Below are 18,247 nucleotides of genomic sequence, written 5' to 3'. Positions count from 1 at the left end.
AGATGAGTTTGTTTAGCTTGTAATAGGCCATTTTTTGCTCTCTAAAGAAATCCACAAACAAATACAAAACTAAAACTTTTGTTTTGCTTTAGCTTCATTCAGCGTAAATGATAATTCGAACAAAAAATAGTCGAAATATGTTCAGCTTCAAATTCAAATTTATGACAAAATCAATTTAGCGGCAGACCCATCACAGGCCCCTGAAGGTGATTTTGAACCATATTCATGTTGTCAAATGTACTTTTTAGACCCGGATAGAGATGTTAAAGAATGCTTTTCGGTCGTAACCCAACAGGTCTTTAAAAAGAAATATTGTAGTAGTAGTATTAGTTGAGCAATTTTATTGAGAATAATCATTTTATATAATTATGAGACAAAAATACGCTGGATTTGAATTTTGCTGTAAAATTTAATATTTAGAGGGGGCCCTGTCAAAAAATTACAATCGGGCCCCGCACCTAGGCGATCCGGCTTGACCCTGACTATCGTCCCTTTGTGGCGCTGTGATGTGTCCCGTTTCTGAAGCAAACGTCCATGACCTAGGCTATGATAAAAGCAAACTCTTAACTAAGTGAATCTAAGCAGTATTGCACAGAATTCCACGTGTATAACAAATATCTTATTTAGTACCCTATTTTCAAGGAAAATAGCATGCACTGGATGGGAGCAGGCGGCAGCTCAAACCACAGAATACATGTTGTCTATGGCACAAACCTGGAGTTTGTCGCATTTTTTTTATTAGAATTCAAACTGCCAAGCACACTGTTTTTGTGAAGATTTGTCCCCAATATGTCTCGAGTACTAGTTGTTGGATGTGGATGTACGGGCGCCCTGATAGCAGCCTTGCTTAGAAGGAATAAAAAACTTATAAATATAACAATGTGGGACAAATCTAAGGGTGCAGGTAGTATTCTATTTTGTTCAGTTAGTCTCAGCCAGTTAGTCTTAGTCTCAGCCTTCAACAGAATCAAAAGCTTGCTCATAATCCATAAAACTGAGGACCAAATGTGTTTGACAACAAAGGGACTTCTCAATTATTAACCTAAAAGTGAAAACTTGGTCAACACATCCTCTACCTTTTCTGAAACCACATTGTTCTTCTCTTAAAAATTTGTCTACAGCATCTCTCAGTCTAAAATGTATCATATTACTCAGTAATTTGCTACCTACAGAGACCAGACTAATGCCTCAATAATTACAACACTCACTCTTGTCACCTTTCTTATACAGTGGTTTAATTAAGGTTTCCCTAAAATCATTGGGTACTTCATCTTTTCAAAAATCATGTTCATAATCTTCAGTAGCTTATTCTTAACCTCAGAGCCACCATATTTAAGAAACTTATTAAGCATACTATCAGCACCTGGAGCCTTATTATTTTTTAATCCTTTTAGTACTGTCACTAATTCTTCCTCATTAAACAAATCTTCCTTCATATCCAAGGTATCACAAACTTTTTCATTTTCATCTATATCTTTTCCTGCAACTGTATCTTGGTTTAGCATGTTCTCAAAATGTTCCACCTATCTTTCTTTAACTTTTTCCTTATCACTAATTGTGGCCCCATTTTTATCTTTAACTGGGACTAGTCTGGATTGGCTACTCCCTTTCAATTTATTAACATGCCAGTATAATATTTTACTATTATGTAAAATAGGAAGATTATATATTATCTTCCTACTGCTTGTTGACTCTTTGCTATTAAATTAATGAGAAGAAAAGAGTTGGGCTATTGAAATTTCATCAAGTATGATAACCACTGTTACAAATAAAGGTTGTACCATATGTAACATGTTTAAACTTCTGAACTAACTCCCAAAAATGGGAGTTCATTTGTCCAAGCCATAGCATTGAGAAGAGGATGCAGCTGAAGCATTGGCTTAATATCTTCACTAAACAGTACCTACAGGATAATTCCTTATTTGCTGGACAATGCAATTTAAAGTAGGCTAGTTAAGGTAAAAACCAGTTCCTCAGCTGTTGTCATAAGGAGGATCAGCAGAGCAATGTTTGCTTAATCATACTTAGACTCTCCTAATTTATGTTACCCTGCTAATTGATTCTTCAAGAACAGCTCAGCAAGTAGTTTTGGCAATTAGCCTATATCAAAAGCTGGGGGCAAAGTATAGTTGGGCTGCAGTCAAAATGTATTAGCTACACTTATCCTGCATACTATGAAGTAAGAAATGACTTCTTCTCAATTCTATTTGAAGTTTATGATCTTTCTGTTATTAGAGTGACAGATCTACAGCTGAAAGAAGACATTTAAGGCAAGACATATGCTAATTGAAGTATTTTTGACCTCACACCTTTACTCAATCCCTATCTAGGACATAAAACTTTGCAGATTTGTAATTGTCTTCTTCAATCTAAGAAAAAAGCCTTGATATGCTATAGCTTGAAATCCTGCCAGATGACAAATCACGGGTCCATGTTTATTTGTTTGTTTGTTGTTGTTTTTTTCCTGGGGTCATTGTATCAACCAAGTGGTCCTAGAATGTTGCAAGAAGGCTCATTCTAACAGAAATAAAAAGTTCTAGTGCCCGTTTTAAGTGACCAAAAAATTGGAGGGCACCTAGCCCCCCTCCCATGCTCATTTTTTTCCCAAAGTCAACAGACCAAATTTTGAGATATCCATTTTGTTCTGCGTAGTTGAAAACCATAATAACTATGTCTTTGGGAATGACTTATTCCCCCACAATCCCTGGGGGAGGGGCTGCAAGTTACAAACTTTGACAAGTGTTTACATAAAGTAATGGTTATTGGGGAGTGTACAGACATTTCAGGGGGATTTTTTTGGTTTGGGGGGTGGGGTTGAGGGGAGAGGGCTATGTGGGAGGATCTTTCCTTGGAGGAATATGTCATGGGGGAAGAAAAATTCAATGAAAAGGGTGCAGGATTTTCTAGCATTACTATAAAAAAACAATGAAAAAATAAACATGAAAAGTTTTTTCAATTGAAAGTAAGGAGTAGCATTGAAACTTAAAACAAACAGAGATTATTACGCATATGAGGGGTTCTAAAAATACTTTAGCATAAAGAGTGAGGTATTTAGGAGGAGATAAATACCTTGCTCTTTATTCTCAAGTATTTTTAGCAATTTCAACTATTTATTCTACAGCCTTTCTGATTAAGAGGTCATTCTTAAAGAATTGGGACAAAACTTATGATTTAGTGTAAAGAGCGAGGTATTAACGAAGGTACAAACCCCCTCCTATACGTAACAAAAATATAAGAATATAAAAATTTGTTACCCAAGTTAATTCTTAAGTTACATATATTTTTTACTAATAAAAACGTTTGCTAAAAATAAAAAATTCTAGTTGCCTTTTTAAGTAACCGAATAATTGGAGGGCAACTAGGCCTCCTTCCCCACCCCTTATTTCTCAAAATCGTCTTATCAAAACTAAGAGAAAGCCATTTAGCCAAAAAAAAGAATTAATATACAAATTTCATTTTAATAATTTATGTGCAGAGAGCCAAAATCAAACATGCATTAATTCAAAATGTTCAGAAATTAAATTAAAAAAAAACTAGTTTTTTTAACTGAAAGTAAGGAGCAACACTAAAACTTAAAACGAACAGAAATTACTCCGTATATGAAAGGGGTTGTCCCCTCTGCAATCCCTCCCTCTTTACACTAAAGTTTGACTCTTTGCCACAATTTTACTTTTTAAAACAATTAAAAGCTTTAGCGTAAAGAGCGAGGGATTGTTGAGGGGACAACCCATTTCATATACAGAGTAATTTCTGTTTGTTTTAAGTTTTAATGTCGCTTCTTACTTTCAGTTAAAAAAAAACTAGTTTTTTTTATTTAATTATGTATCTAAGATTAATATATTATACCCAGAACCTAGAGTAAAGGAAATTAAGACTCAAACTAAATTTTAGAAAATAAGAGCAAAAATTATTGTCTTGAAGGGTCCATTTAATTTCTGGTCCATTTCTAAGTGTAAAATGACACTTATGTTTTAAAAGAGCTTAAAGAAGGTTTTGACTGGTAGTTTCATCTAATTTATAGCTTGATAATGAAAATATCTTCAAGTTTATCACAAAACCCCCACCCTCTCTGCATAGGTACCATGCTTTCACTTTTTCATTTTAGAATAATTTTTCAATCAAACTGTCTTATATTTTTGGACCTTTGAAAATTAACCTGAACAGCAAAACAAAATTCAAACTCATCGTCCAGCTGTCTAAAACAACCTTCTTTGCATCAATACTCAAAATTACACTGAACATAAATATGTTCAAATGAAATTCTTTACCACAAGTCACAATCACAAGAGAATCTTTGATGAAACGGTGTAGTCTTATAAACATTATGCTTTTACTAGCATGGGAAGAAATGTGAGTAATTCAACGATCTATGTCTGGGTGTTCATGTGTATTAAATAATATAGAAAAAACTTTCGAAAATAGCAAAAGAAATTATGTCCTGTTAAGTAAAAGTGATAGTTACTAGGGTTGGATTGTCACTATTGATGAAGCACTAGGGGTGACAACCCTGAATGAAAAGGGATTTTTGGGGAACCAATTTTGTTTGAGAAGACAGACTTTTTGTAAAAATCCCAATAAATTCAGGGATAGTGGAAGCACTGGTATTTTCAGACAAAATCTGCCAACAAATTTTACTAGGCCATGAAAACTTCCAAGTAGCATTGTTACTATGCTACCCCATTTTTCGCGCTGTAGAACACAGCTTTTGTTTGAGCAAAAATTGTTTGTATATGTAGAAATGGTATTTTCAGACAAAATCTGCCAGCAAATTTGAAAAGTACCAAGTGGCAATGCTACTTTGCTACCCCACTTGTTTCATAGTGGTTTAGTATTGAGGGAATTCTATGTCTTGCATGCTCTCACTTGAGCTTAGTAATTATGGCTGTAGATATTGTGGAATGTAATCTATCTACCTAAAAATATCTGCTGTAGCACATCATGATGAATTCATGTCTGTCCCATTGGAAAAGTCATGGATTTCATAGCAAATCATAGGCTTTTTTATTGTAATTCATTGTTTTTGTGCAAACTTTGCAGTTTGTACCAATGTTTCTATGTCTTTATTCATCCCGGGCCAAAAAAGATCATTCTTGCTCTTTGTGTAGTTTTACCTAGACCAAAGTTTGAGTTTTTCAGGCATAATAATTCATTCATTTTTGAAATTAATTCCTTCATTGTTTCTAACATTTCGAAATAGTAAGATTGAGCTATGGCAATGTTTCCTTTCTAGTGGCCATCCTTCAGAGATGGTTGCTTTTAGCTGTTGGATCTATTGAAGTTTTATATTTTATTTGTTGTAATCAATCTGTTGCTGACATGGTTTGAATAATTGAGTGTACATATACTTCTATATCTTTGTGTAGTTTTTGGTTTTGTATCTGGTAGGTGTAGTATTGATAGGTTATCAGCAATGGGAATACTGTTGCCCAGTCTATAATGTATTTTTAGATTGTATGGCTGAATGCATATCAGCAAGCATAGGATTCTTGGAGGTGCTTTGTGTAGAGGCTTTGTGATTATTTTACAGTGCTTGGAGATTGGTGATGACATCTTTCCTCCGGCCATATAATGGTGAAAATGTTTGACTCTAAAGACAATTGCAAACAATTCTTTCTCAAGTTGTGAATAATTTTGTTCTGGTTTACTTAGATACCTCAAAGCATGCCCAAATATATCTCCACTAGATGAGATTCTTGCCCCTTGTCCATGTTTAGAGGCATCAATTTCCAATTGGATTGCCTAAGCAAATAATAATAGCGCATTCACAAGCAAGGAATAAGCAATTACAATATAAGCAAAGTACATCTAGTACTACTACTAATAATTCACCGCAGCACCAAGCCACCTGAGGCCAACACAGCTATGCACGTTCCTCCTCCTCCATCTCAATCCATTCAAAGGCTCCCTCTTTACACCCTCCCAGAAAGTTTCTATTTCCTTTAAATGTTTCTTTATGACATCTCCCACTTCAGACGAGGAAGACCTCCTTTCCGTTTAGCCCTAGACAGTTTGCCGAAAAATACTATCTTTGGCAATCGGCCATCCTTCATTTGCAAAATGTGCCCTGGCCATTTCAACCTGTTTTTCATTATAGTCCTAGAAAGTGGGATTGAACCACATTTTTGTACAGCCTAACCACATCTAGTAACTAATTAAAATACTACATAGCACAACTGCTACACTAATAGATAGATAGATAGATAGATAAGTGTATTTCAAAAACCCGTGGGCCATATACACACAAAATATAAATAAATAACAGACAAGCAAGGAAATTAACAACAGTACGAACACGCACAAAAAAAAAAAAAAAACAGAATTCAACGCAAAAAGTACCTAATCTAACTACAAAAGAAATTAATCATATAAAACTTTTTCTTCTTATTAAAGATTTTTCTATATATACTCCCACTCGAAATATTGTGGTTGGGTTACTATTTTGTAGAATACCCGGAAGCATCAAATTAATCCCATGCAAATAAATTTCCCGTAAATCCAAGAGCACCGGGCATTTCCGGAGAAAATGATCCAAGTCTTCATCATCATCTTTACAAAGAGGACAAAGATACCGCCTATCAGGACCAACTATCATTTTATTTTTGTCGAACGTTTTTTGCCTGTTCTGGATTGGAAGACAATTTGCCCTAAGCTGAATCCAACGACGTAGAATCATAGCCGGTAAATTAAGTTTAAAATAAACTTCCTCCCCAAAACTAGGTTTTGCCTGATTATAATGTTGTAGGGTTGTAGAATCAAGAACCAGCCCTTGCCAATGCTGAATTTCCTGACTCTCTAATATAAATCGTACCTGGCTTTCTAAATTTGCTGGTACATCGCGAGAGCAAAGACCATTATTCCATAAATAAGGCATTCCTACTTTTTCTAGTAATGATTTAATTTGGGATGGCCACGAGGTTTTTAAACCACATTTCAACATCTCTTCATATGCCACTCTTACTAGTCTATCTTCATTACTCTTAGTTAACTTCAACCAGAATCTAAGCATTAAAATATACCTACGTAGCTTTAAAGAAAACAGGCCCATATCACCTTTCAGAATCTGTGAATGAGTTGTCTGATGTAAACCAAACACTCTTTTATAATACTGGAGCTGAAGGGACTCCAGTTGCTGCACCGTTTCTCCACCCCATATCTCTGCTCCATATTCTATTACGGGTAAAATTTTTGTGTTAAATATTCTTTTATGCATTTTTAGGTTTTTGATCCCCATTATCGTCGGGTTTCTAAATATAGCTGACATGGCCACCCTACCTCTCTTAATTATTTCATCAACATGACTCCTTAGGCTTCCATTTTCCGATAAGATAAAGCCTAAATATTTTATTCTTTTACTTATAAATAGTTCCTTATTATTAAATTTAAACGTATATTTTTCATCGTCCCCAACCTTCCTTTTTTTAAAAATAACAACTTCGCTCTTTTCAGTATTCAGCCTTAACTTTTTTATATGCAAATATTCTTCTATGAGATTCAAAAGAGTCTGTAGATCTTGCGGTTTATTAGCCACCAAAGCAATATCATCTGCAAATAATAAGAGAGATAGTTTTTGAGTCCCTAGGCTAACTTTCGGAGCCCATCTATTCTCTAGAAAATTAACAACATCATTAATAAAAATATTAAACAACTTAGGTGAAAGGGTGCTGCCCTGTTTTACTCCCCGCTTAATATCAAAAAGCTTCGAAAACCTATTACCAACTTGAATGATTCCACTCACACAAGTATACATGCTCACTATCAATCTAACAAATGAATGGGGAAGGCCAATATTTAGCATGACATCCTTCAATAACTCTCTGTCGACACTATCAAAAGCCTTATGGAGATCCAGAAATCCCACATAAAGACAAGTTTTACCCTTTCCATATTTATCTATTAATGCCTTTAAAATAAACACACTATCTGTCGTCCCATACCCTGTCCTGAAACCTCCTTGTTCCTCATGTATTAAATTATTTGTATTTAACCAATTGGAAAGCCTGGTATCTAATATTTTCTCCAAAACCTTACTTAAAGCAGGGACAAGTGCTATTAAACGATAATTTTCATGAGCCTTCGGGTTTCCTCTCTTAAAAAGTGGTATAAACAATGATGTCTTCCAAGCGCTTGGCCATTGCCCTGACCTTAACACCTTATTACAAAGAAGAACAATTATCGGTATCAAAATTGAAAGAAAATTCTTAAATAACAATATTGGTATACCATCAACACCCGCAGCAGTACCACCTTTTAACTTCTTAAATATTGACTTAATCTCTTGGCCATTCACATCACCCACTAAATCGTAATCATGTTCTCTCATGGGATAAATAACCATCTCTGGGGTATGCGCTACCTCCTGAAGATCTGCACAAACACCTTCTAAATTATTTAGGTAATCAGGCCATGAATCAGCTTCCGGAACAGCCTGGGTATTAACATTTCTCCTTCCACTATCATTCTTTATATAGCCCCAAAACTTTTTAAAATCTTTATTTCTAAAATCATCAGCGATATCCAGTTTCTTCTTATGCTCGTACTCTTTTTTTTTTCTTTTTATTAAACTTTTATATTCTCTTCTTTTATCTTTATAATTAGCCAATTTTAGACTTTGATCTTCCGCGCTATCAAATTCATTCAAACGATTTAATAAATATTTTGCTTCTTCTTTCATTAACTTGCAATCCAAGTCAAAATATCCCTCATTCTTTTTTAATTTTTTAGTTAGGCCACATGATTCTGCACAACTGCCCATTATTTCATTTAACAGCATAATTACACTATGTGCATCTTTTTCATTATCTTCTAACGCTTTCAAATTATTTTTTTTTTTTTTTTTTTTTTTTTTTTTTTTTTTTTTTTTTTTTTTTTTTTTTTTTTTTTTTTTTTTTTTTTTTTTTTTACATGCGAGTCCAATAGCTCCCTTCTAAATGCCTCAATATCTTTATCTGTTAAATCATTTCTAATTCGTTTTCCTAAACCTATTTTTCTATAATCCGCATTATAGAAATTTCTTAGTCGTGAACCGTGTTTCGCAAACTGCCCAATCTTCACCTCAAGCATAATAGCTCTATGATCAGATCCAACTAAATCTAATACTCCCATATTTATTGATTCAGGTACAAGTTGCGTATTAATTAGCACATAATCTACAACACTTGGAGTTGGACCCGAAAGGCAAGTGAACTCGCCCCTACCCTTATCCTTCCCAAACCTACCATTCGCAATCATCAGACCATGTTCCCCACAAAACGCCAGGAGCTTTCTTCCCCATACATTTATTTTTCTTTTTTCATCCTTGTTGCTTCGTGGTATTCTACAACAAATTGGGACAAAATCACCTAAATCTGGGATCAACACATCTGGGATCTCAGCCTCCAGGCCGGTATAAGCATTGAAATCCCCCATTAACACACAATCCAGATCTTTATAACTTTCTTGTATTAACGAAAATTCTTCCCCTAAAATTTCCCAAGTATTTTCTCGATTGTACGAACTATTCTGTGGAGGTATATACACTACACCCAAAATTAATTGCTTCCCACATTTCAAATAAATAGACAGCCAAAGCAAGTTTTCAGATCTACTACTAATTCTCTCATAGCCGTCAATAGCAGATGCTTTAACCAAAACCAAAATGCCACCATAATGTCTATTATTTCTTGCTACATTACGCACGGTCTGTTCAACGAAATACCCGGGGAGAGGTGATATAGGAGAACAATCGTTCCATGTTTCAATCAGCGAAATCACATCAAACGAAAATAAATCGTCATATAAATAGGTCAACTTATCACGTAATCCTTGTATGTTCCATGACACTAGACTCAGTATATGGCCCTCTATATCCTATGTTTCTACGCCTTCTGTTAGCACGTTAACATCACAAGCCTTTGGTTGAGATTGCTCGTTACTAGTCTTAGTCGGGGGAAAGGCAACATGATAATACTCACGAGTGCGGTTATTTATATCCGCTAACTCACTTCGGTGTTTATTGTAATAAAAATCACGTGAAAAACCACCACGATGTCTATCATTAAACTTCTTTCTTGGCGAATGGCTTCCTTTGGGTGCTACATTACGAGTACCTGGTCGAAACAAGTCATTTGGGCTGATAATAGCACTAGAAGGTCTTTTAGCTGTCGATACTGCCTGAGGAGTGGTGGTCGATGGTACTAATGTCTCAGTATCACTATCACTGGCATCACTAACTAGCCTCATCGGAATATTATTGGGATCATTTGGGAGCCTAGCACTAAAGGGTGGACCAGAATTTTGTACTGGCTTCAAATTACGCTTAATCTCGACTATTGAATTTCCATCATACCTGAATATTCGGCCTTCGATGAATAGTTTGTCACCTCGTAATTTTGCATCACGGCCATCATTTTGCGCAGTAGTTAACATTTCCTTTAAATGTTTACGGGCCTCCCTTTGTATAGCTGTGTAATCCGGAGCCACCGATAAACCAAACCTTCTTAATACGGAGCTGTTTCTTAAAATATAGTCTCTGATTTCAACCGAGTTTAGCTTTACTACTATCGGCCCTGATTTCAATCTAAAAATGTCACGTATATCACTTCGATTTATCCCGAGAGACGGCATAGTACGATTTAATAACCCCGTTATTTCTTGCTTCAGAGTATAATCGCCGAGTTGTTGAGGGGTGTAATTATAGAAGATTAAATTCGTTCTTTTCTGCTCTGCTTCGAGCTTGTTGGCTCGTTCATAAGAGACTGCTAGGTTAGATTTCACATTTTCCAGCTCTTTTTTAATTTCATCATTTGTCTTAGCATTGTTAGATAACTGCGTAATAATGTTACTTAACTGTACTTGTATGGCATCAATGCTATCCGAAAGTTCAGGAATCGTATTAACTTTCTGCGAAAGCACCGGTAATAAATCCAGTTTAAAATTAATTTCTTGCAAGAACTGGGCACTTTGCATTTTCTCGGCCTCTCGTGTTTGGACTGCCATTTACACCCTTATAAACTTATCAAAGTGCAAAATGTAAAACCTTTATCACTCCTTGATTTGATCCAGTATCGTTAATTAGCAATAAGACTTTTTTTTCACCATTCGAAAAAAATCACAATATTGGCTCAAAGCCACGCGGGAGAGAAACGTTATTTCAATCTTGGTTTAAACTAGTTAGTTACACAATTTGTCTAAATGTAAGCATGGATGTTATCCGAAAGAAATGAAATCTGGTTTTGTTGTTAACTCCTTGAACTCTGAATGAAAACTGATTAATATTGCTCATTTATTTTGCTCTATGAGCCAATATTTGACAAGGAAGAAACACAAATAAATGACAAATCCATAAAATCAGGCCTGAACTGTAAGTATCATAAACTCACTCAGGCCTATTTACAAATGTTTCACCACCTTCCATTAAAAAATAAAATATCATTTTATCATTTTTAGACATTAATTAATACTTTCAAGGAATAATCGCAGATTCTAAATTAAGGACATTGGATGGTTTTCAATATTTGAGAAATCCATCAAGAAAAAAAATAATTTTAGGATAGCACTCAGAATAATATCTGACTGAGATAATTTCGCTCATAATGACTCCACAGAAATTTCGAGAATTATGAACCTAGAATAGTGAATTTATTCAGGAATTTCATCCATATAAAAATGAAAAATGGGAACTTGCTGGTCATTGGTGTCAAAACTAAAAAAAAGATTCACAAAAGCTTTACTAGTTTAGGCATATTTTCTAGTATGACAGTTTAATATCAAGATTGTAGAACCGCAATTTATCCATGCAATTAATTGATCCCTTTGTAATTTTTTCTTCTTTTTTGTTCACAGGAGGACGAATGTCAACATCAAGGTCCCCACAAGACAATAGTTGCACTGCTGATCTTGGTTGCCAATACATAACTCAGCATTCCTCTTATCTGAACAAGCATTCAAGGTCACTTGCCTTTTCTATTTTATAGTAGTTAAGATTTTCAGATACTAAAATTCTGATAGATAAATGACTTCCCTCTCCAAAAAAAAACAGAAATACATATTGACATTTATCTTTTATTTAAATCTTTATTTTACTCAATAATTATATTTCTTTCATTATTTCTACTTCTTTGTTTGTTTCATATCTGGATTCTTATGTGTAACCCCAAAAGCAATATCAACAGCTAAAACAGTTTATATTAGGAAAACATGCTGGAAAGAAAAAAAAAGTATAAATGAGTATAAAAAATAATACTAAAAATGCCGCTCTTGCAAAGAAAAAATCCTTATACCTCCTCCTCTCTAAGTAATAGCTACACCCTCTATCTAAATAATAGATACCCCCCCCCCCATTCTTGCTCTCCAAGGCTCAGTCATTATTGAATGTTAAAATAATGTAGATAACAAAATGTAGCCTAAGCAAGATGTAAGAGACCAAGTATACACTATTGAGAATGACACCAATAAACACTGTTTGTATGTTTTGATCACTAAAGTTTTGATCACTGTTTATTTTTACTATTTCACTTTTCTTTACAAGTTTTGTTTTATAGGTCATTAGTTTTTTCTGTAGAAATAGTTAGGGAATCATACTGGTGTCAGTATGTACACGAGGAAATCAGTCTCTGGGGCTCCTTCACAATAGATCTTTTTTTTTGTTTGTATTTCGGTTGTTTGGAAAAATCCTTTTCCCCTTAAAAAAAATAAGTTCTTTGGCATATGTATGTTGTTTTAACATCTATGTATTTTTGTGCTGATGAGTCAGATTAGAATCATTTTACATGGCATAATTAATCTAGTGTTTCAAGCACATACATAGGATGCAATTAGCTGTGGCCTATCCATCTTTGAACTTTAAGGCTTCATAAAGTTTTCCATAGCATCTTATATTTTTTGGAAAAGTCACCTTTTATGATTTCTGATGAAAAAAAGTACCTGCATTAACTAAGAAGATGATCATGAAAATAAAGAAATTTGTAATTATTGTGATATAAACAGGTGAGAAATTATGATAAAAAGCCAAACTTTAACAAAAGGAAAGATTTTTTTGTCACCCAGTACCTTCTTTTCTTATCCTATTATGATCATTATAATCATTTTGATTATATGTATGATCATTATATGTATGTATTGATCATTATATGTATATGTATGATCATTATAATTATACTATTTTCTCCAGTATTTCTGTAAAAAGGAAGTTTCTATAATATATAAAATTTACAACGTATCTCCAATTATTTATTGCTTGTGGCACTTCCGAAAAGCATGCTATCTATATTTAATCAGTGAATAGACAAAACATCTTACTGTATTAATGTAAAAAAAAAGTTTTCCTGAAAGAACAAAGTCAAAACTTAAAAAGGATAAAATTACCCATTCGAGGTCCATGCAACATATATCTGAAAAGTATTTTCAAATAAACTAGCTAGTGATATATCCTCCTATTTTCAAATTCTGAAAAACAAGCGCTTTACTGAAAACACAAAACTGACACAACCACTTATGATTAGGAACAGAAAATACTTAAGAAGCCTGAAGAAAGTAAAGGATCAATTTATAAAGCTCTCAATAATCTTTTATCAGGCCTGAGGTCAGTGAGTTTTACTATGCAAGTTTAACTCTCTAAACAACTCAACCAAACTTAGTTTTCAGTAAAGTGCTGGTTTTTCAGAACTCTAGAAATTCAGGGAAATATCATGGTCCAGTTTATAGGAAACTGTTTTTCAGATACATATTGCATAAACTGCAAAGCAATGGTCTTAGTGTGTTTTAAGTTTTAGCTTTGCTCTTTACTACTTCCATCAGAAAAACTTAATGTTTCTAATTGATTTCTGTTGGTTTTAAGGTTTTAAAAATGTAAAAAACCTAGGTGAAGAACCTACAGAAGTCAGCATGAGTTTTTAATGAAACAGGCTGGTAAATTTTGCTTTTAAAAAAATCTTCAGTTTCATCACATAAAGAGCCCAGGGGGCATATTATCCTTGACATCTTTGAGGAGCTGTAGGTAAAAGTTCATTTATTTATGAAATATTCTCCTATGTAATATATATACAGATTTTAGAAAAGTTAAAGATATTAAAGAATTTAGGATGTGTAGTTTGTATACAAGAATTCGTGTCATTGTTATCGCAATTTTTCAATGCTACAAAGAATATTGAACATTTCTTAGGAAAGCATACTTTCATTCTTTGGCTTCTCAAACTTTAACATGTTAGGAGAACCCGTCATTAGAAATGGATTGGATTGACCTTGGTCGAAAACCCTGTACAGGATAATTAAAGGCCCCAGCCTTGAACAAGGGAAATCATTTTTGGCATGGAGCGTACTAAAGTGTCTTCTTTTTTTTCTTTGCTCATAGAAGGGTGCTAGAAAGTAAAAATCTATTTTAAAAAATCTTCATAACGAGGATCCGAACCTCAGTTATCATGGCCATTACAACCTATTAATGGTATTTGTTCTATACCTTTTGCTGTTCCCAATCTTTTTTTATTATGACAGTTAGAGAGAAATCGAAGTTATATTACCACTTTACATGACTTTTTTATGCTCTTTTCAAATATAAATCTACAAAAAATACGGTGATATGATTAAGAGCTTTCAATTGTAGCTGCTAGCTCTTTTAGTTAGCAGACGATTTATGAAGTATAGATTGTAAGGGGGCTCGGAGGAGGAATAAACAAGAGGAGGATTATAAACGGTAGTTTTAAGGATTTGACCATGGAGATCATGATGTCATCCTTCTCAAGCTTTTCAGGCTTCACCAGAAATGGCACCCAAAGTGTCATTTTTGAGTAGCATATGTCACTTTATGGTGGCGTTATCAAGTCAAATTTATAAAAAAAAAAGTTAGCTATCAAATGAGCCTTTAAACAGCTTTCTATGATATTTAAGTGCCCAACTAGCAACGAAAAAAAAAAGTAGACTGTGTTTCAAACAGTTCATGGTAACGAACTGTAGTAAGGAGCGACCCGGCTCAATAGTAAACGAAACTCTAAAAAACGGAATTTTGATGCTAAAAGATACATCAAAAGAATCAAATTTTTATGCTGATTTTAGATATATAAGTTTCATCAAATTTAATCTTTGTCATCAAAAGTTACGAGCCTGAGAAAATTTGCCTTATTTTGGAAAATAGGGTAAAACACCCCCTAAAAGTCATAGAATCTTAACGAAAATCACACCATCGTGTTCAGCGTATAAGAGAACCCTATAGCTAAAATTTCAAGCTCCTATCTACAAAAATGTGGAATTTTGTATTTTTTGCCAGAAGACAGATCACGGGTGCGTGTTTATTTGTTTTTTTGTTTGTTTGTTTTTTTTGTTGTTTTTTTCCCAGGGGTCATCGTATCGACCAAGTGGTCCTAGAATCTCGCAAGAGGGCTCATTCTAACGGAAATGAAAAGTTCTAGTGCCCTTTTTAAGTGACCAAAAAAATGGAGGGCACCTAGGCCCCCTCCCACGCTCATTTTTTTCCAAAGAAAATGGATCCAAATTTTGAGATAGCCATTTTGTTCCGCATAGTCGAAAACCATATTAACTATGTCTTTGGAATGATTCACTCCCCCACAGTCCGTGGGGGAGGGGCTGCAAGTTACAAACTTTGTCCAGTGTTTACATACAGTAATGGTTATTGGGAAGTGTACAGACGTTTTCAGGGGGATTTTTTTGGTTTGGGGTGGGGTTGAGGGGAGGTGGCTATGTAGGAGGATCTTCTCTTGGAGGAACATGTCATGGGGGAAGAGAAATTCAATGAAAAGGGCGCGGGATTTTCTAGCATTACTATAAAAAAAAAAACAATGAAAATATACACACGAAAAAGTTTTTCAACTGAAAGTAAAGAGTAGCATTAAAACTTAAAACTAACAGAGATTATTACACATATGAGGGGTTCTAAAAATACTTTAGCATAAAGAGCGAGGTATTTAGGAGGAGATAAATACCTTGCTCTTTATGCTAAGTGTTTTTAGTAATTTCAACTACTTATTCCACGGCCTTTCTGATTCAGGGGTCATTCTTAAAGAATTGGGACAAAACTTAAGATTTAGTGTAAAAGGCGAGGTATTAACGAGGGGACAAATCCCCTCATATACATAATAAAAAATATAAGAGCATAAAAGTTTGTTACGCAAGTTAATTCTTAAGTTACGTATATTTTTTACTAATAAAAACTTTCGTTAAAAATTAAAAGTTCTAGTTGCCTTTTTAAGTAACCGAAAAATTTGAGGGCAACTAGGCCTCCTTCCCCACCCCTTATTTCTCAAAATCGTCTGATCTGAAAAACGCTTAGAGTGGAAGAATCGGGATGAAACTTGGTGGGAAAAATAAGCAGAAGTCCTAGATACGTGATTGATATAATCGGAAGGGTTCTGCTCTGTTTGGGGGAGTTTTGGGGAGGGTTAATTCTGAAAAATTAGAAAAAACGAGGTATTTTTAACTTACGAAGGAGTGACCGGATCTTAATGAAATTTCATATTTAGAAGGACCTCATAACTCAGATCTCTTAATTTAAATCCCGACCGGATCCATTGTCATGAAGGGGGGGGGGAGTTGAGGGGGAACTGGAAATCTTGGAAAACACTTAAAGCAGAGAGATCAGGATGAAACTTAGTGGGAAAAATAAAAACAAGTCCAAAATACATGACTGACATAACCGGAACGGATCCGCTCTAGATCCGGTGACATATGGGGGAGTTGGGGGGGGGACCTAAAATCTTGGAAAACGCTTAGAGCGGAGGGATCGGGATGAAACTTGGTGAGAAAAATAAGCAGAAAGCCTAGATACATGACTGACATAACTGGACTGGATCCAACCTCTTTGGTGGAGTTAGGGGGGGAGTAATTCGGAAAAATTAGAAAAAATGAGGTATTTGTAACTTACGAACGGGTGATCAGATCTTCATGAAATTTGATATTTAGAAGGATCTTGTGCTTTAGAGCTCTTATTTTAAATCCTGACCAGATCCGGTGACATTGGGGGAAGTTGGAGGGGGAAACCGGAATTCTTGGAAAACGTGAAAATTGAGATATCTTTATCTTACGATTGGGTGATCGGATCTTAATGAAACTTGAAACATAGAAGGATCTTATGTCTCAGATGCTCCATTTTCAATTCGAATCGGATCCGGGGACATAGGGAGTTGTAGGGGGGAAACAGAAATCTTGGAAAACGCTTAGAGTGGAGAGGTCGGGATAAAACTTGATGGGGAGAATATGCACAAGTTATAGATACGGGATTGACATAATTGGAACGGATCTGTTCACTTTGGAGGAGCTGGGGGCGCTGATTTGGAAAAATTAATAAAATCGAGGAATTTTAACTTAAGAACGGGTGACCGGATCTTAATGAAATTTGATATTTAGAATGAACTCATGTCCCAGAGCTCTTATTTCAAATCCCGACTAGATCTGTTGACATTGGGGCGAGCTGGAGGGGAAAACTGGAAATCTTGGGAAACGCTTAGAGTAGAGAAATCAGGATGAAACTTGGTGGGTAGAATAAGCAAATGTCGTGGATACATGATTGATCTAACCGTACTGGATCCACTTTCTTTGGGGCAGTTAGGGGGTGGGGTTCAGTGCTTTGGTGAGTTTGGTGCTTCTGGACGTGCTAGGACGATGGAAATTGGTAAGCGTGTCCGCGAGCTGCACAAATTGACTTGATCAAGTCGTTTTCCCCGATTAGACCATCTGGGGAACTGAAGGGACAGTAAAAAGTAGAAAAAACGATGTGTTTATAACTTACGAGTGGGTGATCGGATCTTACTGAATTTTGATATTTGGAAGGACCTCGTGACTCAGAGCTCTTATTTTAAATCCCGATTGGCATTAAGCCTCCGATCTTCCTTTTAAATCGATCTGTTGATTCTTAGAATTTTGCTAGAGCTCATACCATATGAGCTCATGGCTCGTCCGGCGTCGTCACAAGTGCCATATGAGCTCTTGGCTCTTGTTCTTTTTGTTCAAGGTATGGAGCTTGAATCCTCTTGTAAGGGAGTTTGACCATAATGGTTCCAATAATACATTTTTCATTTTGATCTAAAACCATTTTTAAGAGGTCTTAGGCCCCTTTTTTTATTGCAAATGGGTATTCCTAATAACATTTTACTATTAATATTAGTTGAAATAATAGTTATCATCCCAGCATTAGCTACAATGGCAATTGTTTTCTCATTAGACATTTTTTCAAAACGCATTTTTAGACTTTTGATTACTATGGAGTGTTGGTTGCTCTTCATTAGGTTGAACTTATAACTGCAACCGTGATGATTTTTTGACAAAA

The 18,247-nt window shown here is 34.9% G+C and overlaps 1 protein-coding gene across 1 annotated transcript in view; it reads left to right on the top strand.

The window, feature by feature from the left end:
* Positions 1–697: 697 nt before the first annotated feature.
* LOC136032154 (renalase-like) overlaps positions 698–18,247 on the top strand; it is a 46,669-nt gene continuing 29,119 nt past the window's right edge. The window contains exons 1-2 of the mRNA XM_065712337.1: positions 698–904; positions 11,821–11,926. Of these exons, the coding sequence (XP_065568409.1) occupies positions 790–904; positions 11,821–11,926 (221 nt within the window). The 5' untranslated portion in view covers positions 698–789. The remainder of the gene's footprint in view (positions 905–11,820; positions 11,927–18,247) is intronic.

This window comes from Artemia franciscana, chromosome 10 (genome assembly GCF_032884065.1).
Source record: "Artemia franciscana chromosome 10, ASM3288406v1, whole genome shotgun sequence".
In the NCBI taxonomy this organism is placed as follows: Eukaryota; Metazoa; Arthropoda; class Branchiopoda; order Anostraca; family Artemiidae; genus Artemia; species Artemia franciscana.
Note: the sequence above shows the minus strand (reverse complement) of the source record. Positions and strands in the feature narration are given on the sequence as shown.